We start from the raw sequence: 26,278 nt of genomic DNA on the forward strand, positions 1-26,278 counted from the left end.
ATCCCGGTGGCACCCCAAACCCGCCAAACGGATCGTCGTCGTAATGGCGATGGGGTTCATCATCATCGTCGTCATTATCGTCGCTATTATCCTCGTCGGGATCATGCGCGGGCGGAGGTGGCGGCGGGGGGGGGCGCTTCCTCCTCTTCCTCATGATCCTTAGTACCCGTCATAGTAGTATCTTGGTCAGGAGGAGGTGGATGGTTGCTAGATGTTCGCTTCGAGCGGCGCGTAGAGCTAGAAGCACCTGTCGCAGGAGATTCTATTCATAAAGTTAGTATAAAATTGGACGCATTGGCATAATAGTAGGATTATTTCATACCTTGAGCTACCTGGCTATTCTTCTTGTTGCGACTCGACTTGCGGCTTGATGAGGCTGAAGTTAAATTGGTAGAGTCCTGCATCCTGGCGGGTGGGGGTGGGTCAGAACTACAGTGGGCAAATATTAATATCAATTATGCGTTCAAAATACCAAAGTGGCGCTTTGCGAAACATACCCTGCTGGACTAGACATAGAAGCCGTATTCTTTCCTTTCCGCTTACGTGTAGCAGCAGGAACAGGTGTAGGTACAGCCGGAGGTTGTGGGGCTTGCTCTGAAACTTTCTGCCTCTTAGATCGACGAGCTGATACAGCTGGCTCGCTCGGTGTAGGTTGGGTCGGCGAGCTATTCTCACCCGATGTTGGCTTTCTCTTTCGCGAGGATGTCGGTCTCGATGAAGATTGAGCGGATTGGTTCGTATTTGTGTTATTTCCGGCGGTTGCAGGCGAATGTCCAACAGAAGCTTGGGGAGAGTTAAGGTCTCCCTGCAATGCTCCTTGACTCGCTGCGTTGCGCGCAGAGGAGCGTGTAACTCTGGAAGACATGAGTATGAAGTTACCGGGGGTGAATGCGAAATAAAAATAAGTAGGGTAACTCGAAAAATAAGTGTGGAGAGTGCAAGAGAGACTTCAAAAGAAGGCGAGGAGGGTTTCAATAAACCTCGCCTCAGGAAGCTTTGACGGTGGGATGGCTCTCGTAACGAGATTTAGGTTTGAATCTGTCAACGCTTTGCATGCACTGTCAAATGCACCTTTACACTTGTCATGAGCTGTGCTTGGCTGCCTTTGTGACAAGTAGCATAGCAACCAACGACGTCGACCAGAGGTGGATTGCTGTGACTGGGGCAACAACACAAAGAGGGTATTGTACTTAGGTACGAATCGAGGTATCAAAATATGAATATATTTGAGAGACCGAAACTCGTACCCCTCCCTCGAAAATGTGACCGTCAACCACAAGGCACTAGCCTAGACGTATCGGCGACGAAGGACTAAGGAGGGAACAATTGACAACGAAGTAGAAATATGATAAGAGGAGGGAACGATGGTAGACAACGGGGAGATTACTGTTAGGCTGGTTGAAGGAGGTTTAAAGAGCAATCAGACCTGATACGGGAAGAGAAAAAAAATAAAGTGGTACTCGTTGTGTTGTACCAAGGTATCGTATATAATGTAAAGGTGTAGGTTTTATGTTTAGGTATGTGAGTTTGTAGGAGAAGGCAGGTATGTACGTAAATGTATGTTGTTTGGAACTGTATGTGTATCGTACCTAGGGGATAAGGACGAGAACGGCGACGAAGCAGGAGCGGCCGATCGCAAGTTCAAGTTTAGATTTAAATCTGTAATAGAAGGAAGTCGCGCTTGAGGATCGTTATCGACTGCCGATCGAGAGCGCGGGTTGGCAGCAGAGGGTTTTCGTTCTGCCATGGATTACGCCATTAGGCACGGCGGCGATTGATTCTTTTCTGATGAGTTCGAGACCTTGGCCACGCGCTCAACTCTTCTTCTTTCGTCTTTAAATACTACTTGTGGGAACTTTGTGAACTTGGGAAACAGGAGTAAAACGAGACGTCGGTCGAGATGGATTAATAGGAACGATACTATTCAATTCAATACGTTATTCGACTTCATATACAGGAAAGCGACTAACGAGCTGTCGATGCTATCACAGTTTGAACAATAGAAATGATGGAACTAAGACGGTAGGTAAAGTTATTGTCGTCAAAGCGTTAGGGACGGAGTTGGAGGTTCTATCGGAGGAGGTTCATTCGAATGCGTCGGCGGGCGGCTAGACGGTTGGGCGAAAGGTAGGGTGGGTTGTGCGGGTGTGTGGTAGGTACTTAAACCATAGTAGACTGTAGTAGACCCGATGCCAGGCTGTCTGTAGCCGTGCTATAAGACCCTGTAGTAGTTCGTGCGGGTAGGGGTGTGTAAGCTACCTTAGTGATGCTTTATTGATGGCGTAACAGGTGTGTCGATAACAGTACTAGTCAACTAAAGCACTGCATGCAGGGATGTATTGTTTGTTACAAGGGATCTAGTAAAGATACGTGCATATACATGTACTTAAGTATCCCGATGAGGTGAGAACTGGTGAGCAGGGGTGATTAGATCTTTACTACTTTTGTGCATGTACCTAGTATGTATTGCCCACCAAGCAATAACGTTGAGCCGTTCGATTATCAATATAAAAATTTACTTCTTGCGGCTCTTTTTGAACTGTCTACATTCTTATCTTGATGTTATCTTTAATAGTCAAAGTTAATTGCACTATGTATGCCTTTAGTTAATGTTTATAATGACCTAATGCTTGTGCTTCGATATTTAAACAGCACTAAGTCAAGCAATGACATCACCGTTTTCTTTTCTTACTTTCTTCCCACACAACTCAACACATTCATAATAAGTACATATTGGAAATACTTTATATAAGCAGATCTGACAAATTAAGAGAAATCCTGATGTCCCCCCAACTAGACCTAATTGGCAAAATCATATAAAATATACTATAAAATTTTAACATTCCCCATTTCTTTGTCCGACGTGGCTGACAAGCGTTGGTTGTCTCTTGGTGTCTACCAATTAGTAAACAGAAATTTTTATATTTCGTTATCATACACCCATAGTTATTCTTCTATGTTCTTTACAATTCTATGGTACTTTAAAGTGTAGGCATTTCAAAATGTATTTGCAGCCTCCTAATTAAATATAGATGCTTCTTCCCTTATACTGAAGGGTACCCCCAATCGTGGTAGTTTACTCATGATTTTAAGCTGTTAATGCCATCTTCATACTCGGCGACGTCGTACTCATCAGGGTACTTCTCAAGATGTAGCTTCAGCTGCTCCATTTGGGCTTTTAGATCAGGGGTTAGCTCTTCGTAGACATCTTCAAACATAGTCCGGATAGGTGGCTTCTTCTCTCGTTCTGCATCTGAGAATGCCTTTAGCACCTCCCGCCTGATGCTCTCCCGAGCTTCTTTCTCTTTAGACTCGTCCCAGAATCCCTTTGCCTCCATATACTTCCGTAGCCTCGCAACAGGGTTGTCCCGGCGTTTCCAGTCTTCAACTTCGACTCGGGCTCGATATGCAAAAGAATCATCGGATGTGCTGTGGTGGCTAACGCGATAGCTCATTGCCTCTACAAGAACCGGCTTGCCTCCATCTTGAAGAGCCATCTCCCTAGCTTTCTTAATAACCTCTCTAACAGCCCACAGGTCGTTCCCATCCACTCTCACAGTGTCAATTCCATACCCTATCCCTCGACTAGCAATGCCATCGCCTCGGTATTGTTCTAAGGTCGGCGTTGAGATAGAGTAGCCATTATTCCGACATATAAAGATAACGGGACAGGACCGTGTTGCAGCGATATTCAATGCCGCATGGAAGTCTCCTTCACTAGCAGCACCTTCACCAAAGTAGACAGTAGCTACGCGGGGAGGTACAGTTGGATCATTGATGTGTTGCATTTTAAGGGCATACGCAGCTCCAGCAGCTTGTGGTATCTGCGTAGCTAGAGGCGATGAAATTGTATGCTGCATAAAAAGGTTAGCAAAGAACCAGTGAAATATAGATTAGGTAGGCATAACATACGATGTTCAGCTCTTTACTTCCGTAATGCACGGGCATATTTCTACCCTTCCCTAAGTCGTGCTTATTTGCGAAGAGCTGGTTCATAAAATCTTTTAAGCTATATCCACGCTGTACGAAGAGCCCCTGCTCACGGTATTGGCAAAATATAACGTCTCGTGGGTCTAGTGCTGAAGCGGATCCGACACTAATAGCTTCTTACCAGCCGATACCATGTAAAAGCTTATACGGCCCTGTCGCTGCGCGTCGAACATAATGGATCCATTATCGAAACGGTTAACATATCTCTATATAGCTTTATAACTTCCTCATCGCTAAGATCCGGCTTGAATGAAGCGTCAACGATATTTCCATCTTGGTCGACCTCGGTACGTCGCTAAGGTAGGGTAATCGGAGGGTACAACAAATGTAAGATCGCTAGTGAATGCGCTCTTCACGGCTCCAGGAAATGACACATGGCTTGAAACCTGGGCGTTGTGATATGCTACTGGCTAATCGAGCAGGTTTTGGAAGTTGAGAGAACGGTGAGCGCGGAGTATAGAGCTCGCGGCCCTTCGTAGCGACGCTCGAAAGAGTACTTGTGACCTCATTATAGCTAGATCATAGCATCTTATAGATTATTCAATGGTACAAATTTCAATTGAGACTTACGTATAGTGAGGAAGTAAGATTTGGTAGTAAAGAGTTGACTCCATGGTCACTCCTCCGACATTCCAAGTGAGACGGGATTCCGAGGCTAAAGACGTCACTTAAGCCGGCGTAAAGCGAAGGGTCTACAAGTAGGCAGGATGTTCAATGTTTTTAGTGGAGATGTTACTTAAAAAAGGGAAGTATCGGAATACTCGAAATAATATGGTAAAATACATGTCTCGTGTTTTTGGGAAGACTTTTTTCATCTAAAATTACCTATTCAGGCAAAGATTAAGCTAGAATCTTCTAACGGGTTTGTATTTCACCATACAAATAAAGCAGCATAATACTTATTTAACTGTTTCAAGCAACATCTCCACTAAATAATATTGAACATCCTGCTTACTTGTAGACCGAGGGAAAGCTAACTTCCCCAGCTTTTCTAATTTATTACATAAGCGCAAGCATAAAATGACTTCTAATAACAAGTCGATTGTACTTAATGAGCAGTTAAGTTTCGAGTTCTACCTATTACAAGCCCAAGAACTCTTGTTATTATAGCCTTGACGTGAAGGAACCAAAAAAAAACCCCCCAAGCTTATCTAAGATTTTTAAGGACTGATATATCATTTAATCAATTCCACAAGAATTCTTGTCATTACTTTCCCTTAAAAATAAAATATCATGCCGTATCACAAATATAAACAATCAAGTCCGAGTACAAGAAATGCGTACATACAGTTACCTGTAAATAAATAACAAATAACGCACCTAATAATCAAGTTCACCTTAGGTACAAAGTGACATGACATTTCCAACATTAGCGTCGCTAGAGAAACCATATGCGGTCCTCTCAATGTATATACTACCATAGCAACAGCTCTCTACCACATGAATCATGCCAAACAGCAAACTTCTCAAGCAGAGAATAATAAACAATAAAACACAAAGCTTCATCATATTACCCTCTCCCCGTACTGTACCTATCTACCTACCTTACAACAACATAACATCCAACACCAAACACCTAATAACCACCACCCCAATCCCCAGCCAAGACACTATTACCTATCCACAGCGCCGGATATCCCGGGAATGTCAACAATGAACGAATCCACCGCCATCGGCATAATAATCGTGATACTCGTCCCGCTAATCCTAGTCCTGATATGCTGGGGCTACTCCGCATCCGAGAAGTTCGCCGCGCTGATGCAGCGCTCGACGCAGCATCACCGAGCCCACGTGCGAGCACAGCGACTTGCGGCCCAAGAGCAGCAAGCGCGAGAGTCGTCTACCGACGCCGCCGTTGCGGTTTAACAAGGTAAGTTGCCTATCCACCTACCTAGGTACATATTTTTAGGAGGTATTCGTACCTCTATATTTGTTCGTTGCGGGAAGCACGTGTCTTGAATAGATATATGTATATAAGATGGATGGATGGATGGGTATTTCAACCAATCATCTCAAATACCCCACACACCAAAGCTAGATGTCTTGGCGCCAAGCCTAAGCATCCTAGGCCCAGATATCGGGATTTATATCCCAAAGAGGTCAAGTCTAACAAGGCCCAGTCCACTGTGGCTAGTGCTCCATCGCGGAAGCCACCCGAGCGACCCCCACATAGGTACATGAGGACATGCGGAACGGAGATCGTCCTACCTAATCGACCGTCCGATCCGCAAGGTTTTTTTTTGGCCCGTAGCTTCTTCACCTTGAGCGGGCCGAGCTGTGTTTTACCTCTTACCGAACTACTCGAGCTTAGTTAGCTGTCTCAGCTAATACATACTACCCCCAGGACACCCTCCTCGAACCCAGGCGACGGCCCAAAACAGCGCAGAGTCATGGCCGCCCGCCCGCAACCAATCCTGCGCGCAGCTGTACGAGTATCAAGACCGACCTTTTGCTCTTCCGCCCGCCATGGTCGACTATTCAGCACAACGACACGTAACACACGACCCGAGCTCTCTCAAAACTCTACCTCTACTTCTACCTCCCAACCACATTCCACCACCGACAATGGCGCCAGCAGTAGCAGTAGAAATAGCGGTACAACCACTTCGGCTTCCAAGACGGCCTCTCCGAGTCCGAGAAGACGGAGCGCGTAGCCGGCGTCTTCCACAGCGTAGCCGAGTCCTACGACCGCATGAACGACCTTATGTCATTTGGCTGGCACCGGGTCTGGAAGTGCGTATTCTCCTTCCTTCCTTTTTTTTCTTTCTTTCTTCCTTACCTCCCTAGTCGTCTCTTCTCTTCTTCCCAGCCCTTTTCTCTCTCCACCACAAAACACATAGTCTAGAATCTAATCCCCACCAGGGACCACTTCGTCTCCTCCCTCAACCCGGGCCTGTCCTCCTCCACGCCCCCCAAACCCCAACGCATCCTCGACGCTCGCGGCGGCACAGGCGACATCGCCTTCCGCATGCTGCACCACGCGCACGCGCTCAACCACAACCCCGACGTCCACGTCACCATCTCCGACATCAACCCCTCCATGCTAGCAGTCGGCAAGCAGCGCTCCCACTCCCTACCCGCCTCGCAACAAGCCGCGCTATCCTTCCTCGAAGCCGACGCGACCAGCTTCCCCCCGCCGCCGTCCCCGACGCCTCCCTCGACCTATACACCGTCGCCTTCGGCATCCGCAACTTCAGCAACATCCCCGCCGCTCTCGCCGAAGCCCACCGCGTCCTAAAGCCCGGCGGCGTGTTCGCCTGTCTCGAGTTCAGCAAGGTCGGCAACCCGCTCCTCGACGCCGTCTACAAGCGCTGGAGCTTCAGCGCCATCCCCCTCATCGGCCACCTCGTCGCCGGCGACCGCGACTCCTACCAGTACCTCGTCGAGAGCATCGAGCGCTTCCCCAGCCAGACCCAGTTCCGCGACATGATTAAGCACGCCGGCTTCGTTGTTGGCGGCCAGGGCTGGGAAGATCTGACAGGTGGTGTGGCTGCGATCCACAAGGGTATGAAGCCCCTATAATCCGATCTCGTCCAGGTCCCGCTTATAGATCGAGGAATGGAGAGGGGAAAGAAGGCCTTTGTACACTACCAATGTTCCATAGAGAAAATAAGTTCGTGACGGTATCGAGGCTAGGTAGAAAAAAGGTTGGACGAAACTGAGTAGGGGCCAGAGTCTGAGTTTATTGTACCATACATAATACAGCGCAAGTGCGCGTGGCTTGTAGATTCCCCCCTTTAAGTAGCATATGCGACATAACCATTGCACGCAGTTGGGTTGACAAGGAGAGAGCCCCTGAGGCTTGTTAATAGCACAGCTCGCCCTACGAGCCCTCATGTTCAAAGAACCTACATCGGCTTTATCATAGATCCCCTTATTAAATCTACCAGAAGAGTCCTCACTCAACCTTATCTACGAGTTATGGCCCCTTTAGATCACTCCTTAGTCCCTACGAGCAGTGACACAAATATCATAACTTTTCAGGGTTCAATTCATTCGGTTGTATTAGCAAAAGCCTATAACAACGTCCGATCCAATCCGATCCCGTCTGGTCTGTTTCAGTCCGGACTAGGCTGGGCAAGTTCAGGGTATGTCCCTACGAACAAGCTCCGTAGATCGAATCATCATACGAGCTAGCCATCAGTATCAGCGCGAAGAAAAAACTATTCATCTCAGTAGGTTACGTCACCGAGAGAAAAATGAAGAACGGTCGTACGAAGTACGTTGGCAGATTTACGTCGGTGCAAACCATATACATCCGTCCATCCGTCTGTTCAACCGTTCAATCGTTCAAATCCCTGGCCTCGTCTCACTCCCTCCCCCTTCCCCTTCCCCTTCAATATGACGAAAACGACACTTGGTATTTTCTTTTCACTCCGAAACTCTTCCCTTCGCAGGCCGACAGATTCTCTGAACTCCACCTGGTTAACGACAGAAAAGTTGTGCTTCGCGGAAAGGATGTGCCAGAATACAAGCAAAAAAAAGTTATCTCGCGCCCGGCTACGCGAGGTCATTAGTAGAATATAGGTGACAAAGTGGGTAGAACCGTTATGTCGGACGATTCCTCTATGAATCGCCACCGGGAGCCGGGGAAGCGCTGCCGCCCTCGCCTTTGCCTACTCCTCCACGGCCGCCCCTGCCACCCCGACCACCACGCTCGCCTCGGCCTCCTCGCGCTCCACCTCGACCACCACGTTGACGACCGGTCTCGGGACCGCTCTCACCACCGCTAAGAGTACCGCGGTCGCCAGCGCTTCGGTATCCGCTTGCGTTATCTCTTCCTCGGCCACTACCCCAGGTTCCTGCTCCTCGACCGCCAAATGTCTGCTTGGATTCGCGGGGTTGGAATATCTTCACTAAGGGTCTCGATCGGTCCTCGGAATGGCGGACCTTGAATTCGTCGGCAAGACTAGAGTAAGCAGCCTCCCGATCCTCGATACTGTGGAAATGAACAACCTTATTGTTGCTATTGTTTCCCCACTTCTCGATCTTGGAGATCTTGGCCTTGTGCTCGTCAGGGAATATCTCCCGAGTTTGCTCGTCACTTTGGACATTCATAACGAAGAGCCCGATGATGCTATCCGCAGAAGCTCGAGGGGCCGGCGATGGTACAGTTTCCGGTCCATTGGTTGATCCATTAGTACCTGCAGGCTTGTCGTTCTCCTTTCCAGCAGCCGTGCTAGGAGCTGGGGATGAGGCCGTCGGTTTAGGCGTGGCAGGCTTAGGCGGCTGGAGAGGTGTAGCTGCGGTAGGCTTCGAAGGTTGCGCCCCAGCTGAGGCGTTTCTTTGAGAACCCGTCACGGGGGGTGCAGGCGTCACAGAAGTCGCAGGAGCAGCGGGGGGTAGACCGCTGCCGCCAGCCGCCGGTGAAGGTGTGCCCTGAGGTATCGCAGTCTGTTGCTTGGCCCCACGGTGCGAAAAGTTGAACCCCTGTGCTCGCATTTCCGTACCAATGCGGCCATCTTGAATCTCCAGGGCTAACCAACCAAATGCGGCGTCTGCTAGGTTGAAATTCCACATATTCTTGAACGCGCTTTCATCAACTTGACCTTGTGCGCCGGGACCGCCGACCGGGCCACCAAAGGGGTTTCCACCAGCTGCGGTTCTAGGCATCTTGTCAACCAGCTCAAGTGCATTCCTAAGCAAATTCTGCTGAGCTTCATTTTGCTGGATTGCCGGCTCAACTTCCCCTTTGACAGTCTCCCATACATCACTGAAGGAGGCCTTAGAGGCGGCAAGCTTACCGCGGTAGTGATCCAGAGTTGGATTAACGCTGAATTCGTTGTAAGAGCTACCGTATCGGAAATGTAGGCCGGCCGAAATAGAAAAGTCTGCCTTGAGGCTAACTGATAGTTGATTCAGTATACCTTCACGAGCGGGAGAGGCGTGCGTAATGAAGATGCGAGTCTCCGTAGGGTCATAAACACGGTTCGCAGTATCAACCAGCTCGCCCATCTGCAGCAAGGTAGTCCACATAGTGCCTTGTCCACCTGCAATAGTAGTTCGGCCTTCACCATTGTCAAACAACTTGTGCATGACGACCGCACCGCCAAGGCCAAGAAGTCGCAGCTTAACGCCGCCGATTTCTAAGAGCATGGATCGAGCCTCATCAATAATGTGCAAGTTCGGTACCTTGTACTCGCCAGATCGGAATTTCTCCAACACGCGTACATCTTCGCAGGCACCCCAAACGGTATAAACCGGAACTTCGAGTCTGATTTGTCCGCTGATGAGCATAGGCAGTTCGGATAAGGGTAGATCCTGAGGGTTGAATCGCGCCTTAACTGAGCCCGGTCCACCTTGACTGATACCCTTCTTGACTTCCTCGGAGATCAACGGCGAGTATTGGGCGACATGCTTCAAAGTCCTATTTCACAATACAGTTAGAATACTATTCAACCCACAAAATCGAAATAACAAGTCCAAATCTTACTTCTCTGCAATGCGCTCTAAAGATGTGTCGTCGTAGAAGCCAAAGTCTCCAGTGTGAATAATATGATCGGCTCGCGCTGTCTTCGCTAGTTCGTTTAAAGATCGCAAATTACCTATCGGGGAATTGTTAGCTTCGTTCCACTGCTAATCAAAATCAACGACTTTATCTTACCTCGTACGTCGGCTATGCAAAGAACTCGAATCGGCCCGGATTGGACTACTCGACCTTGGTTGGGGAGAAGAGGGACGGCACCTGGCGCAGGTTGGCCGGGGTTCGGGTGGCTACTGGGAGCGCCGTTGGGCATATAGCCTTGGCTGTTGTAAGAGCGTTGCTGAGAACGGTTAGCCGCGAGTGATCGAGGATCAATTCTAGCTTCTGGAATGAGTTGGCGACCAGAGTAAGGCAGGCGAGGTAACTGAACACCGCCTGGTAACTGCTGATGAGAGCGATCACTACCGCCCAAAATAGTGTAGTGAAGGCGATCAATAGCGCGATGATGGTCGTGAGACTGGCTATTGGGTAGATTGGGGGGAACTGGAAGAGGCATCGTGAAAGCTGCTCCGTCTCGCAAGCCGTGCCTGTTGGGGAGGAAGAATGCGATGCTGGTGCTGTTGATGCTGCTGCTGGCAGTGCTCACAGTGTTGGCAGTGCTGAATAGGAGGAGGAAAGTACAGAGGTGGGAACGGCTGTAGTTGCTGTTGCTGTTGTTGTTGCTGCTGCTGCTGCTGCTGTAGCTGTAGCTGTAACTGCGGCGGCAGCTGCGGCGGTAGCGGTAGCGGCAGTGGTGGGGGTGGAAGTAAATGAAGCGGATGAGGCTGATGAAGCATAGAAGCTTCAGGTCCACTAGGAGGCGCCATGACGTTTTGAGTAGGAGGGAGAGGAATACGATACATTAAGAAAGCATTCCAAGATTTTTGATAATAATCTTGGGAAGGTATAATTCAAGTAATAATTTTAAAAGTGATTGTTGAAGTTTAAAGAAGGAAACTATTCCGTCTTTTTTAATGTGCAGGTTGTACGCGCATGATTGGGAAACAATTAAAACAAGCACTCACAGCCATGGACAATCAGTCTCCGCGGTAATGAGGGATGTCGAAGATGAGCCGAGAAGAAGTTGTCGTAGCCTGAGAGCCGTCACCGGGGTTACCGTAAGGTATAAAAATTCGTAGAAGAGGAGGAAGTGTTGTCGGAAATGAGGCGCGTGTAAGAAGACCTCGAGATGGCCAGGTGGCTCGACGACGTTAACGAGTCGTAAGTTCAATGGCAAATGAACAGAACGGGTATCTAAAATGAATAATGTATCAAGAATTGATATTGGCACGACCTACAAAGATACAAACTCGAGGTAGACGGCCGTTTGCCAGTAGAAATGTTACGTATCGGAAGGTGGTGATGAATGAGGTCGGTAACTTTTTGGATTTTCAGCGGCGACAGCAAGTTTACGAAGGTTTGGGGCGCCGAAAAAGTTGGACTGGGAGGTAAGGAACTCGCGACAATCACAAGCTTTATTAATTTTGATTGGTTAGAATATTCAGCCTCGATCCACTTGATCATTTGCATGTACCGGGATACTCAAGAACCCGGTCATATATGGCGGGGAGAAAGGTATAGAGTACTTGAAATATTTCTTAATTATCTAGTGCACATATCTAAATGCCTAACCTTACCTAACTTTACGTGTAGGTACCTAAACGTCTTCATATATGAGGATGTACCTAATGTTTTTAAATTCTATACATGTGTTAAAGACATCTCCTGAATTAATAATATTTTCTATATTAAACACGCATTTATATAGGTGAATATTTATAGGTTAGACACATATATAACTCGGTTGATAGAAGTGTCTAGATTTATATTCTTGTCACGTCTATCAAACGCCCGTGTCACATTAGGTACGGTTGGTAGTACACAGTTGTGGATTTCTAAGTATTTTATATTAGGTACACAATTACCTACATGTAGTTCTCCCGATGATTAGGTATAACTATCGCAGGGTGATTGCTGGTTTAAAGGTTTGCTGGCCTATGGGGATATTTGCTTAACAAAGCAAACTAGAAAGACTTTAGAAAATAGAAGTTGTGAAAGTCTATAATTTATAGCATAAGAAACTATAGTCTACTCTAAATTATATAGACTTAATAAATGCTACTTAGTCAAAAATGCTATATGCTAGGAAAAAAATATATATCTAATAACCCCAGTACTTATATCGACGCGGAGCTTAAGGTCGATGTTAACTCTACCATACAGTACAAGAAAGAATTATCACTCAAACCGTCAACGGAAATTAAATGAGAAATATATTCCCCTATTGGTCCCATTTATCAGCTAGAGGAAATTACTTTCAACCCATCTCCGAAATACGGGAAGAACTACAAAGATTTTCCATTCACAAGGGACCCAAAGTATGCATTATGCTAGAGAGATAGCCTCTCAAGTCTTCTTACTTCATAAATAAAGATCGGATATATAGGTAGCTTGTAGAAGTATAATCTAAGCTAACTAAGCAATTTTTAGGGGACGTAGAATTTCTAGCAAATAGAGAATCTAAGGTGTATAGAGCCTTGTCTCTTGCGGCGCAACTACTTGGCCATAGGATATATAAGGCATATAAGCTTTACAGCGCGGTAGAAATACCCAAGTACGACTCGTCAGCTTAGACGACACAACTGCCTAATATAAAATTTCATAACACTGTCGTCCTCAATAGACCTACCATACCATCTATCCATCGAATGAATCTTACATGAACGTTAGCAGCCTCGACGGTATGAAGTATTATTCTGTTGCAAATATCCAATACCACCCGTAATACCCGGCATTAATCGAGTAAACTCAGCCCCTATCTCTCTAAACATAAGCATGTAAATATGCCTTATCGTATCAACAGCCTAGAAATCACATCAACATCACGAGACTCGAAATCAACAAAGCCGACAAACATCACGCATTTGTGCCCGAAGGCCGATTTAATTCTTATTATGACCCAGGGGTGCTATTCTTCCCACCCATTCCACAACACGACACCCACGTCCATACCCTCACCCCCCATCTACGCTCTAGGCCAGTCCGTGCTATGCTTCGCTTCATCCCTAGAAACATCCTAGTAGATGATACACTGATATATGTTATTCCCTCCCGCCCCTCAATTTTTCTTTTCCTTCCCTGCCTTAGCTCGCGCCGGTTCCTAGCTGTGTAGCACCAGATAGTCGAACAGACTCCGGGGAGCAAAAAAATGTAGGTCAGTCAGTTAGCCACTTCCATATCCCTGCTTCAAATGCCATTCAAAAATCCAACCTTGGCCACCAGTGATGCTGCCGCTACCCGCCTGAAAAGGGGGAAATACCGGATTTATGTGGATAGGAAAGGAGGAAGGATGTATTGGTGTCTTTCGTCGAGCTCCTGATGGGCTGCCCTGCACGAAGCCCGTAGCAAATACTTCCTGTGACCGAAACTCCGAGGCAATGCACTAATATGGTCACCACGCCGGTGTGCTTGTTGATCCCTGTCTGATGCGTATGGTTATCACCACATTTCTTCCTCTCCTGACTGCTGCTGCTGGCGGCGGCCGTTTTCGTTGTGGTGGTACTGCACATAAGTAGAGTAATAATCTTTATCCCCGTCCTGACCGTTATAGTCACCCTGATTTTCGCGACTCGTCTGGTCTTTGCTATTGTGCTCGTAGTCGTAGATCTCAGCTGCTTCTGGGTAATCTCCTGCTTCGTGCTGCATACCAGGATCACCGTATTGCTGCTGTTGATTCGATGACTGAGGACGGGTTAGAGCTAAAACTCATCGGATTCTGTATGGGAACTCACTCGATGGTATTCAAAATTGTACTGATCCATACTCTCCTGCGCTTGTTGCTGTTCCAAGTACTGCTGCTCCTGCTCGCGTCGCCGTCTTTCCTCTTCCTGTAATCTCTTCTGCTGAGGGGACTGGGGAACTTGTATCTGAGGATGCATTGCTTGGACCTTTGCTAGGTATGAATACATGAAATTACTAAGCAGGACTTGGCTATAAAGAGCACGGCGAGGGTTAGCGAGCTTGATATGCGCCATTCGATAGATAGCTCGTTCCTCCAAGAGAGGGAACCTAGTCCAGTGATAGTCGACATCGGGCCGCTGAGGTCGGTATGGGGTTGGTTCTGGTGATAATGATCTTTGAGCTTGATGTTTCCTGCTGGTAGAATCCCTTTCGCTTCTTCTCTTACTACTTCCAAAGAATGAGGCAAACAGCCCATCCTTTTCTTTCTTTTGATCAGTAGACTTTCGACTATCTTTCTTCTCTTCTTCTAGCCTGCCGTCGACGCTTTCACGATCGAGCAGTAGGCTCTCGCGTCCCTTGTGGATGGCTGTATCGATAGAGGTCTGGAGGACGTCGAGACGAACGTTGTCGTGGGCCTTCTCTACGAGTGCTTTAGTCTTCGACTTCCTGTTCTCATCATCCTTCTTTTTCTTCTCCTTGTCATCACTCTTGAACCATTTCCAGGATGTAGACTTGGACTTTTCGCTTTCACTTTCGCCCTTGTCCTTTTTACCCTTCTTTTCTGGTTTCCTCTCCTCGGGTGTGTTGAATGTGGGAATAAAAGTTAGAGACTCAGTGCTGGTGGCGCTGCTGCCCGGGAAAGGAGAAGGGCTCTGCGACATGTCATTAAGAGGTCGGTTAGAGCCACTCGGAGTTCTAGTTTGCTGTGAAGGCTGGCCCGCAGCTTGCGGTTGAGAAGAGCTTTGGAGCGGTTGGCCGTAGTTCGGTCTTTTAGTTGAACGCGCTGGAGGCTCAGCGGGTGCCCCTGGAGATAAGGGCTGGACAGCATTTCTCTGGGAAGACGATCGCTCCGGGAATGGCCGGTTGATTTCCATAGTTTGCGCTCCAGAATGATCCTCCTCCGCTACAGGCTGTTCGAGAATTTGTGGTGTCGAGCCCAAAGTCCCGATAGCATCAGCAGAGGGTGTACGGGTTGGGTCCTCCGGTATAGCGGAAACAGCTTGACCTGACTCCTGAAAATCCTGCTCCGGGTCTTCATATAAGTCCGGCGTTGTATCTCTGGAAAAGGTTTGCTGGCGCCGCATAGGCTTTGATGGTCGCGAAAAGCTATCTGAGATAGGTTCTGATTGCACACGAGTTAAACCGTGCCCTGGTGGTGCCTCAATAGTCGATTCACTATTAGGCATTGCACCAGAGTCTTCTTCGGCTTTCTTTGCTGCTATGCGCTTCGAAAAAGGAAGTCGGTCGTCGGACCTGAGCGAACCACTCTGCCGATTCTTGAGACTACCACCTTTTCGATACGTGGTGCGGGTTGACCGACGCAGGCCCATACCTGGCGCAACGGGAAGTATGGGCATATCGTCCACATTTGGTACTTCACCCCCTCCATCTTGGCGTTGCGAGTCAAGAGCAAGTTTTTGAACAACTTTTGACGGATCGTTTACCAAATCGTCGAGGCTGAGCTCAGACGGGCCTTGCCCCGACTGTCTTTGAGACCTATTCCTCTCTAGCCTTTCAGCACCATCCATATAACTTTCCGCACCATGACCCCCCGCATTGTCAATTTGCCTGGAGAGCATCGACTTCTTCCTCCGTAACCCGCTCGAATTGCTCCTGTCTAAACCATCCACAGAGAGCGAGGAATCAGCAGACCTCCGTTTCATAGTCTGTACCCTCTTTTCAACAAAGTTCTTGAATTCAGTCGGAGCTAGCTCTGGATGGACATTGGCGGGAACCCATAAAAGTCTCGAAGGATCGGCATCGTCGTCTCCTTTCGGTGCTATCGACGGCATTGCCATTAGAGACATTCCTTGGAAGGGAAGCAGGTCGGGGTCGCTATTATTAGAGACATCCATCGACATGCGCCGTAATGCTTGCAGGTTGCTTAGCTCTTGGGCAATATCATTCGGATTATCAATATTGGTTATCGGATATTGCTGGGCATCTTCACGCATGTCGCGAAGTGTAGGCGACATGGGAGTAATGGGAGACTTGGGACCTGATTCGTATGAACTGCTTCTCGACGTTGTACTTCTCTGACTTGGCATCCGACCGGGGAGGGGTTGTGATTTCTGTACGGAGTTCCCATTCGTTGTAGGACCAGATGAGATTTGCAAGCCAGTGTTATCCGAAGTCGTCCGGATAAGTGGAAGTCGACGTTCTTCCGGAGAAGAAGGATTTACCTCGCGACGTGGAGTTATCTGCTCGCCACCGCCGGGAGCTGCGATAAAGCTCATAGGGCGTAAATCATTATTCGGGTAGTCGTCGTCATCGCCGTACATGGTCCCGATGGTCTCGGTTATGTGATGGGTCGGATCGGATATAGAGAGCTGGTTGGCATGGCCACGCCGGTTCGAAAAGCTTCCACCGACATCGCGAGGCCGTTGAGAGGTCTAAGCATTTGAGCACAGGTCAGTTGCGAATGGTCTCAACACAGAAGGGATAGGCCAAGGGTGAAGCAGGGTAAACTCGGTAGTATTGATATATGATATTATGCTTCACGGGATGAAATATGTGGTATTCCAAAGGCCGGTTCCAGGGTATGCGACCATATTATCCTAGGTAGATAAAGGAGCTTACCATCATCGAGGGTGTACGTAGCGACCTCGTGCGAGGTCTAAGCCTCTAAGGGATCCCCTTATAATATTGTCGGGTTGCACGAAGCAGAATCTCGTCCGAATCGCGGCACTATCATGGAGGTGACAATGTCGGGCGGATTTCTAATAAGATCGCTGCTGACGTCCGATATCCAATAAAAAGATGTCCGGGATGCATGCAATGGACAGTTCAGGAGAGTGTGGCCGGTCGGTTTATGGTGTGGATGTAAGTGTTATTATTAGAACCGTTGGTAATATTTGCTTCTGGTCTCTCTTTAGTCGGGGAATCGGAGGGTGGGTTCGCGTCGGGGGAGGGAGGTGACAAGATGTTATCGTTGTTGCGATTATAGCGTTTGGATGTGGAAGTGGGAGCGGGATCGAACGAATATGGACATTAAGGACGTAGACAATAAACAGTTGACGGTTTGACGGTTTGACGGTTAGACGATTTAACGGTTAAGGTAAATAAAGGGGGCGGTCGGTCAAAGCTGCAAGTATAGAGTTGTTGGGCTCCGGAGTTGAGTTGATTTATTAGGTAGACAACGAAGTTTAGCGGTGCTTGGGTCCGAAAATATCATGACTTGAATGATCTGAAATGAAATATTATAGTCTCATCGCTATTAATCGCTCTTTTTCTTTGCCAAGTCATTCCTTAAATTCCCTAAAAAGAGGAAGAGATCTAAAGTCCTATGGTGGTATTAGTGGTTATTCATATCCCATCCATAGGTAACATTAAGTACATAAGATGGAAGGATAACCAATTCTTCTTCGCTTTTCAGTCCAGTCATCGATGTCCCCCATTATGGTCCCTCTTTTAAGAAGTTAGAACGTTGCATTAGCGCCATCAGGAGCCCGGCGCCTGGCTATCGTTTCTCTTTTTTTTTTTTTTCCCTCTCCCCCCTCGGGTTTATCTTACAGCAGGTAAACCCCCCTGGATACCCTGGATACCCTGGGTATTGTCACGTGTAGACACCCGGAATAGGGAACTAATCCCACTAAAGAGCCTATTTACACAGTACTAATTGGTACCAAAGCAAGTACCTACCTAAGGATCAAGTGTTAGCAGACTGGTTTAACTTGCTATTCGGTAGCCCATACTAGAACATATCCCGGCTCCCGCGACCCACTACATCATAATTTAAGTCCGCTACGAGTTTAGTGTAAGCCTAAAATAAATGATTAGCAATGCATCTTCACGATCTACCTTTCGTGCAGTACATATCGAGAAGATCTAAGCATGGGGGGTTGATGATGGTTCTACTCGATAGCTTGGTGAGAGTAAACCAGAAACCTGTTATAGCTATAATATATAATGTTTATACTCGTATAAATTGAATGGTGACAAATTAACAACGGGAATATTTTCTCAATCTAGCTTAAACTCGGCTAACCCACTCGCCCGAGATGATATTGCCTTGTGAAAGTTGGGAAGCCAATGCCATATGCTCCTCTTATATTTAATATGACATTTCGTTCCCTATTATGCCCCAAATACTACCGGATAGGGGCCAAATTCAGTTGGTTGCTCTCTTCAACACATCAGCTAGGGTCCGCAGAAACACACACGCCTTCAATCTAAAACCCCATGTTCACGGGGCTCTTAAATCCCGGTTATTCAGCCTCGCTACGCTGGAGACAAGACATCTGAGCGTATATTGAATAGAAATAAGAGTATGAGGCTTTGCGGCGCAGTTACAATTAACTCAAACTAACAGCATGAGACTCTCATCTCTTAGCCTTACATATCTAAGGGTTAGAAGTCTTCTAGTATTATAACCATACTAAAGCTAGCGTCGTCCATTGCTCATCCACTACAATTATGTTAGCCTTAAGACAACATTACTTCTGCGCATTACCAAAAATATTTATATTCACATATCTTTAATCTCCGAGATAGACTTATTCTACATAAGTATATCAACTTTACCTGTTGAACCTAATATAATATCTAGCAACTATAATAGACTTTATTATATCGTCCGAGCTTGGTTTTATCTACGCCCTGAGCTTCCATCTCCGACAAACGGTATTTGACACGAGCTACGAGCTGGATATGCGACAGCAGATGGGACCGCAAGTTGAACCTACCGAAATATCCGAAGGCTTTAGCTTTATGGTGCGTGGTTAGTTCGTCTGGTAAAATCTACCTAAGCTAGACGATAACGTTTGTCTGCTAGATCAGTCCACGACCTGGATTCCCCTGCGGCGGTATTTTACAGTTCGCCAACGCGCAATTGTTCGTGAAAAAGTAAAAATAAAAATAAAAATGCATCTGACGAGTAGGTAAACTCTCAAGACGATTAGCTCGTTATTTTAGGTAGGGATTAGTACTACGAAATCCGGCAGCGTGGATGTCTCTAAACCTAATCTCGCATGCAGCAGGGCCCTTTGCTCCTTCGCACGCTACCTTACCCAAGGGAAATACTTCATTAGGTACTTGTATAAGAGCTTATTAAACTAATCCATTCCAAGAATAAGATTTCAACGACGATATTACGTAACATAAAATCATACTACTGCTATTAGATAATTAATTACTTATAAGACATCTCGGAATCTGTACGGGCTCTAGACCAAAATACCGGAGACAAGTGGATCAAAGAACGGAGCGGGCTTATATTCGGCGGAGGAATAATACCCATGCCCTGTCGAGCCACCGAACAAAGCACCCCGCATAATCCCCATGATCACAAACAAGCCTAGCTATGTCTGGAATGCATGCAAACAATTGTTGTTGACAAATGAGTAGCTTTCGAAGCGTGCCTCATCCGGTCTTTCCTGTCTTTGGTCTCCAATATGTTGTCATCCGATCGGTTTAGGTCTGGTTCAGGCGGGGGTGCCTGCGGTGATTTCGGCAGGAAGATGGGACGAGCAGAGCATACCTTCCTGTCTTATACATATACATATACTATGTACATTCACTACTGTACTATTTACATATTTACATCACGCGAGCTTATAGCAAGCATCACCGCTTATGCGACCCAATTCACATACAAGACTGATGTCTATAAATATAATCTCATTTTATTCCCGACCCCTTTACTATAGGGTTGAGTCTTAATGGGCTAGGGTATATCTAATAGATTAATTCTATATTGTGTCTCGGTATGGCGTCTCATTTTCTCTTTGTTTCCACCCTTATAGTTTGGGTTTTACTCTTCCTGGGAAATGTTAGCGCCCAGACCTGCTGGCGAGATACGAAATGCACCGGCGCAGAGACAGCCGCATTCCCTGGTGAATGGGAATCAAATATATTTGCTCCCTCGTCACGCACCGTTGCCCCCAAGGCCGTCTTCCGGTTGGATACCGGAGAAAGCATTTCGATAGAATCAGCTTCGTTGACCAGCACTAACTCAGGCATCTATTACGATTTCGGCCTCGAAGTTGGAGGTGTTGTTACGATTCAGTACTCCGTGTCGTCTACTGATGGCGAGGGGGCCCTTGGCATAGCTTTTACGGAAGCTAAGGATTATATTGGGCCGATCTCAGACAAGAGCGCAGACATATCTGAAAGGAATGATGGTGCACTGTACGCCAACTTTTCCTCAGCCGGAAACCACACATATGAAATGCCAACTGAGCAACTCCGTGGGGGTTTTCGATATATGACAGTATTCCTTACTGGGGCCGCATCCTTTGTTACAGTCACCGGTGTCAGTTTAGAGATATCCTTCCAGCCAACTTGGTCAAATCTGCGCGCCTATCAGGGGTATTTTCATAGCAGTGACGACCTGCTTAATAAAATATGGTATAGCGGTGCCTACGTGAGTATATATTCGTTGTACATGGACTACCTATCCTCGCTACCAGCCCTTTCTATCACCTAGGAATCCGTGGCATGAGTCTTGTAAAATGTAGATGGTCTTCTTTAAGACATCATATAATCGCTAACCCCACTTCTATAGACTCTGCAGACAAATGCTCTTCATCCCTTGACTGGACGAGTCTGGCCTGCTCCGGAGAGTCAATGGCTGAACAACGGGAATATCGGCGTAGGCGACACCATCAACACCGATGGCGCAAAGCGTGACAGGACCGTTTGGCCCGGCGACATGGGTGTTGCGGTTCCTGCCTCATTCTATAGCACTGGCGATATCGAGTTAGTCATGGAATTTTCGTGGTTCTGGAGTTTTTGCTCATTATATTCAGGAGCGTAAGAAACTCGTTGACGACGTTATATGGTATTCAGGTCAGTACTACCTCTCATATAAGACTTACTCACGTGAATCCTTCCGTACACGAGCTCAATCTCACCGTATGTATAGGAACAAAATGGCCTACTCCCGTTTTCCGGCCCGCCGCTTCTCGCCAAAAATAGTGATACATACCACATGTAAGACCCCGTATGTAGGTAGTTGAGCTAGAAGATTTATACTAAAACCCTCATTTCTCTAGGTGGACGATGATCGGCACGTATAATTATGTCCTATATTCTGGAGACGTGGATTTCATTCGAGGAATATGGACCAAGTATCTCTTAGCAATGAGCTTCGTTACTAACCAATTCGATTCGTCCTTGGGCTTGCTCAACATCACGGGTTATACAGACGACTGGGGTCGCTTCAATGTAGTAGTACACAGGCATCAGCGCAAATGCTTTATTACAAGACGTTGATAACCGGTTCCGCTCTTGCTACTTGGGTCGGCGACACAACCGAGGCAAATTCAACGTTGCTCGAGGCCGCCGCAAAACTTAGGGGTGTTATAAATGCACAACTTTGGGACGGGAAGTCTGGCGCATTTCACGACAGCCTCGAATCCCGCGAGAGCAATACTGGCTTATATCCTCAAGATGGCAATGCCTTAGCAGTACTTTTCGACGTGGTGAACGCCACATCAGATCAGGCGCAGGATATATCGTCCTCTTTGTCTAAGAACTGGACCCCAATAGGAGCAGAAAGTCCAGAATTAACTGGCGAAGTGTCAACATTCATATCTTCATTTGAAATTCAAGCGCATCTGTTAGCGGGCCAGGCGCAGCGGGCTTTAGATTTGATCCGTACTGGCTGGGGTTGGTATCTAAACAACGAAAATGGCACCCAGTCTACCATGGTTGAGGGTTATCTGGTGGATGGAACTTGGGGCTACCGACACGATGCTGGGTATGAGGAGAACTACTCGTATACTTCTCACTCTCGTAAGTATTTTTTATATTCATAGTTTAACCTTCCTATCCCTATCCCTATTCCCTATTGATAGACAAGAGGGGTTCAAAAATAATAATAATTTCTGATGGTAAATTATTCTAGATGGATGGGCTACCGGACCGGTCACAGCGTTGACGGAATATATCCTCGGTCTCAGTGTTACTGGCCTCGCGGGTTCGACTTGGCGAATTGCGCCTCAGTTTGGAGATCTATCACATGCTGAAGGTGGTTTCACGACTAGTTTGGGAAAATACTTCGCAAGCTGGACGGTAAATAGCAACGGCAGCTATACATTAGACTATAAAGTGCCTGAAGGTACCTCTGGCGTGCTGGTGCTCCCGACTCCTAATCAGAACGAGAGATATAAGGTGTTGGTTGATGGAAAGGAAATGCCAAAGAATCTTGGCAAATCTGTCGAAACAAAAGGAAATAGGCAACAGCACATCTTCAAGGGGACAAGTGGGCGACACCACATTGAGGTCAGTTAAGGGGCCTCTTCGAAATTATCGGCCGGGCTAATGCTTGTTTGGAGATGTGCGGTGTTGCAGGCAGAAGCGCCTACGAAGCCTTTCTACAAGACAACCAAGATGCTATGTATAGAGAATTGTGACCCAAGGTAACACTGAGGAATGCGCACCAATGATAAAACCAGATAATGTCTGTTGGAACGAAATATACTTCTTTATGACTCATGATCGGCTTGAGATATCTATTATATCACGCCATTTTAATTAATGAGAAAACATATAAAAGATGCTGGCTTTTTTATATTTAATTTCATATTGCTCTTATTCTTATTGTTGCTGAAAGATGTAAGTTGAAGGAACTAAGAGACAGGTTAGTACCGGTCTCGATAGCAAATACCTATCCCACAGCGGGATATGCACGTAAGAGAACCACTATAATCAGCTGACTGCGACTCTTTCTCGCGTTAAGTACATTGCCCCAAAACGCGTCGGGCAATTCTAGAAAACAACCGTCCCGCCTTTTTTCTTGCTGGTCTGATGTCAATTCTATTTCTTCCATCTTTTGATATAAAACAGACAGCTCACCTAGGTAATCACTAGTACTCCCTAGTGCAAATACTTTGTTCTATTCTTCACTTTTCTTTTCTTCTTCTCCATCTCATAATTTAATATATCGCATTCATGAGAGGAATGCATTGAGTTACTGACACTACCCCCCTTCATAAGATTCATCCGCGTTGAATATCTCAATATGGCGGAGCAAGATGAGTCCGGTGGGCTTTTTAGCCTCTGCGCATTTACTTTCGTCCTTAGTAAAGAATTAAATGAAGGATTGATTGCCGAGGTATGTCGTGGCTCTTAATGGATTCATTATAAACAGCTATGCTCACTATTAAAGCTTTCCGAGAGTCTCATCAAGTTTGGTGGCTCAGTCTTGGCAGCGAAACGCGATGGTTCCTTGCCACTTTCGCAAGTGACCCACGTGATCGCCAACTCGATCGATTTCCCCCAGTATACCGACGCGACGGCTATGATGATCCCCGTTGTTAAGTCTAAGTGGATCACGGCATCCTTAGCTAAGGGGAGACAAGCTCAGATACGGCCGTTTACGCCTGATCCTCGAATGATCTTCTCCGATGTAGTATTGTCTTGCGCTGATATCCCACCTACCGACAAAGAAGCTATTATCGGTGCTACAATGGCCATGGGAGGAATGGACTCGGAGAATGTCACCAAGCTTACTACCCATATCTGCGCTCTCTCTATGGACCATCCCAAATGCCAGCTAGCTATGGACAAGAAGCTCAAATGCAAGATAGTTCTTCCTCATTGGTAAGCATATTCTGCATTTTAGATATGAAGTGTTAGATCTAACCTGATCAAGGTTTGACGATTGTTTCAAGCTGGGAAAGCGAATTGATGAGAGCCCGTATCTGTTACCTGACCCTGAGTACCTACGTGTAATCCCGAGGATGCGATCCAAGTGCCCCCAAGCCAGGCCCCCCCGGTGCTAATTCTGCTCGACCAGATATCTACCCAGCCCCGACTCCGACAACAACGCTCTAGAAGCTCGTCCTAGCCTTACTGTGTTTAACGGGAAAACGGTCATGTTATCATCAGATTTGTCGATTAGGAATCGGCTGAGGGATATTATTCTAGGACTTATTCACGGTGGAGGGGGTGAGATGACTGATAATGTCAAGGAGTGTGACTGGTTCATCTGCCAATATCGTGATGGACCCCAATACATACACGCCTCGCAGGTTGGGAAGACCGTTGGAAATCTGTCGTGGCTATATCATCTGATCACCCACAACGAATGGACGTCCCCTCTACGACGTCTTCTCCACTATCCCGTTCCGCGCGACGGTATCCCTGGTTTCAAGGACAAGCGAATTACGGTGTCAAACTACGGAGGAGAAGCTCGTGTATACCTGGAGAACCTGATAAATGCCTCTGGCGCAATGTATACGAAGACTATGAAGGCCGACAACACACATCTTATCACCGCCCGAGATAATAGCGAGAAGTGCGAGGCTGCCCGCGATTGGAACATCAATATGGCCAACCACCTTTGGATCGAAGAGAGCTACGCAAAGTGTGAGATGCAAAGCATAACAATACCCAAATATACTCATTTCCCGGCTCGTACGAATCTTGGCGAGGTTATTGGCCAGACGTTCCTAGATGAGAAGAAACTACGAGCGCTATATTATCCCGGCAGCCCAGAACAACTTACGCCAACATCAAAGCGGAAGCGCAAGGTTTTGGAGATGGCCAATGAGAATTCGTTCTCCGATGGCCCGGCTGAAGGTGTTGCGATTGGTCGCCAAGCTCACAAGGAATTTGACGTTATGAAGGATACAGATTCCGAATACGCGCAAAAAACCACAGAGGTATTTGGAGTACCAGCACCAGCACCGCAGAAACGTCGGGAATCATCCGAGCTAAAGACTCCGGCTAAGGGCCGTCACGTCCGCGCCGGGAAAGAAAATGAAACCCCTTCTACAGTTTCTTCAAGCCGAAGCGCTAAGGATAAGGCATTAAATAGGTTATCAGTCTTAGCACCTGATATTGCTCTATACGAAAAGGAAAAGAAACGGGGGCTTAAGGATGGCCATGGCCTCTGGGGTGGCAAACGAGCAGCTGATTATATCGACCGGGAAAATCTTAACCGTCACAGTCTCTCGAGTCCAAGTACGGGAGGCGAAGAGAGACAGATAAAGTTAGAGAGACGGCCCGCGAAGAAAGCAAGACCGACTCTTCCAGATGTGAATATGAGGGTAGTCCTCACCGGATTTCAGCGGTGGGTTAATGAGAAATATAAGGAGGATGCGGACCGAGTAAGTTTAGCGAACGTTCATATCTTATATTTGTCTAACATCTTAGTAGAAAAAGCTACGCGACCTCGGCATTGCCGTCGTAACAGATGGTCAACAATGCGACTATCTCGTAGCTCCACATCTAGTGCGGACAGTCAAATTCCTTCGCAATCTATCTAAGGGCGCTACTATTGTATCCTCAAACTGGATTGAAGAATGTCTAGATACAAAAGAGCTTCTAGACCCTCAGGACTTTATCCTCAAGGACAAGGAGAACGAGAAGAAATTCGGCATCAAACTCGAGAACTCGGTCCAGAGAGCGCGAGCGAATAAGGGCAAGCTCCTCTGGGGTATACCTATATACTGCACGGCCAGCATCAAGAACGGCCCGCAGGGCTACCAAGCTATCGCTGAGGCCAACGGTGCCCTATTCATGGTGTACGGTGCGCGCAGCGGGACGACGATCAAGCCCACAGCGCCGGAAGATGATGATGGGGAGCCCGAGCCGGTATACCTACTTAGCAACACGAGCCCCGAGGAGAAGAAGTTATGGCAGAAATTCGAGGACATGGCGCACAAGGGCAACATGGAGCCGCGTATCGTTGCGGCGGATTGGCTGCTTGATATTGTTATGACCCAGGAGGTTAGCTTCGACGAGAGGTACCTGGTGACGAACTTCTTCGCATGAAAATGAGGCTAGGCGTTGGTTCGTGGTCGCGGCGGTGAATACCATTTTTGCGTTTATCTGTTTGTAATGCTTGCGTTATGAGTTCCGCGTTTCCGCTGCATAGCTAGGGGTTCTGGACGGGGTGGCGTTTGGGAGTATGTT

General features: G+C 47.3%; 8 protein-coding genes across 9 annotated transcripts; 4 read left to right on the forward strand and 4 right to left on the reverse strand.

Moving 5' to 3' along the window:
- Positions 1–101: 101 nt before the first annotated feature.
- On the reverse strand, positions 102–865 carry GL218_03152 (putative HECT-domain-containing protein; the record flags this gene model as incomplete). Its single annotated transcript, XM_033579699.1, has 3 exons — positions 102–262; positions 323–429; positions 498–865. The coding sequence occupies 3 exons, from the start codon at positions 863–865 to the stop codon at positions 102–104; spliced, it is 636 nt and encodes a 211-aa protein (XP_033436830.1).
- A 2,215-nt stretch (positions 866–3,080) lies between these two features.
- Positions 3,081–3,860, reverse strand: GL218_03153 (2-oxoisovalerate dehydrogenase subunit alpha, mitochondrial; the record flags this gene model as incomplete). The annotated part of the gene is made up of 1 exon (XM_033579700.1): positions 3,081–3,860. The coding sequence occupies one exon, from the start codon at positions 3,858–3,860 to the stop codon at positions 3,081–3,083; it is 780 nt and encodes a 259-aa protein (XP_033436829.1).
- Positions 3,861–6,456: 2,596 nt separating this feature from the next.
- Positions 6,457–7,512, forward strand: GL218_03154 (2-methoxy-6-polyprenyl-1,4-benzoquinol methylase, mitochondrial; the record flags this gene model as incomplete). The annotated part of the gene is made up of 2 exons (XM_033579701.1): positions 6,457–6,723; positions 6,853–7,512. 2 exons carry the CDS (start codon positions 6,457–6,459, stop codon positions 7,510–7,512), a joined length of 927 nt encoding a protein of 308 aa, XP_033436828.1.
- A 1,044-nt stretch (positions 7,513–8,556) lies between these two features.
- GL218_03155 (uncharacterized protein) lies at positions 8,557–10,970 on the reverse strand (the record flags this gene model as incomplete). The annotated part of the gene is made up of 3 exons (XM_033579702.1): positions 8,557–10,357; positions 10,424–10,535; positions 10,595–10,970. 3 exons carry the CDS (start codon positions 10,968–10,970, stop codon positions 8,557–8,559), a joined length of 2,289 nt encoding a protein of 762 aa, XP_033436827.1.
- A 2,981-nt stretch (positions 10,971–13,951) lies between these two features.
- Positions 13,952–16,999, reverse strand: GL218_03156 (the record flags this gene model as incomplete). 2 transcript variants are annotated; one of them, XM_033579704.1, is made up of 4 exons in its annotated part: positions 13,952–14,194; positions 14,245–14,573; positions 14,640–16,806; positions 16,994–16,999. In XM_033579704.1, the coding sequence occupies 4 exons, from the start codon at positions 16,997–16,999 to the stop codon at positions 13,952–13,954; spliced, it is 2,745 nt and encodes a 914-aa protein (XP_033436832.1). The 2 variants fall into 2 exon arrangements, with proteins under 2 accessions (XP_033436832.1, XP_033436833.1); XM_033579703.1 differs by lacking the exons at positions 13,952–14,194; positions 14,245–14,573 and having other exon boundaries at positions 15,974–16,027; positions 16,087–16,806.
- Positions 17,000–20,120: 3,121 nt separating this feature from the next.
- Positions 20,121–21,350, forward strand: GL218_03157 (uncharacterized protein; the record flags this gene model as incomplete). The annotated part of the gene is made up of 4 exons (XM_033579705.1): positions 20,121–20,777; positions 20,919–21,112; positions 21,163–21,202; positions 21,279–21,350. 4 exons carry the CDS (start codon positions 20,121–20,123, stop codon positions 21,348–21,350), a joined length of 963 nt encoding a protein of 320 aa, XP_033437517.1.
- A 256-nt stretch (positions 21,351–21,606) lies between these two features.
- On the forward strand, positions 21,607–22,648 carry GL218_03158 (putative bacterial alpha-l-rhamnosidase domain protein; the record flags this gene model as incomplete). The annotated part of the gene is made up of 2 exons (XM_033579706.1): positions 21,607–22,150; positions 22,263–22,648. The coding sequence occupies 2 exons, from the start codon at positions 21,607–21,609 to the stop codon at positions 22,646–22,648; spliced, it is 930 nt and encodes a 309-aa protein (XP_033437516.1).
- Positions 22,649–23,378: 730 nt separating this feature from the next.
- On the forward strand, positions 23,379–26,137 carry GL218_03159 (BRCT-containing protein 1; the record flags this gene model as incomplete). The annotated part of the gene is made up of 5 exons (XM_033579707.1): positions 23,379–23,471; positions 23,526–23,959; positions 24,012–24,077; positions 24,156–25,470; positions 25,520–26,137. The coding sequence occupies 5 exons, from the start codon at positions 23,379–23,381 to the stop codon at positions 26,135–26,137; spliced, it is 2,526 nt and encodes an 841-aa protein (XP_033437515.1).
- Positions 26,138–26,278: the final 141 nt, after the last annotated feature.

The sequence above is a fragment of the Daldinia childiae genome (genome assembly GCF_008694065.1).
Source record: "Daldinia childiae strain JS-1345 chromosome Unknown Scaffold3, whole genome shotgun sequence".
In the NCBI taxonomy this organism is placed as follows: Eukaryota; Fungi; Ascomycota; class Sordariomycetes; order Xylariales; family Hypoxylaceae; genus Daldinia; species Daldinia childiae.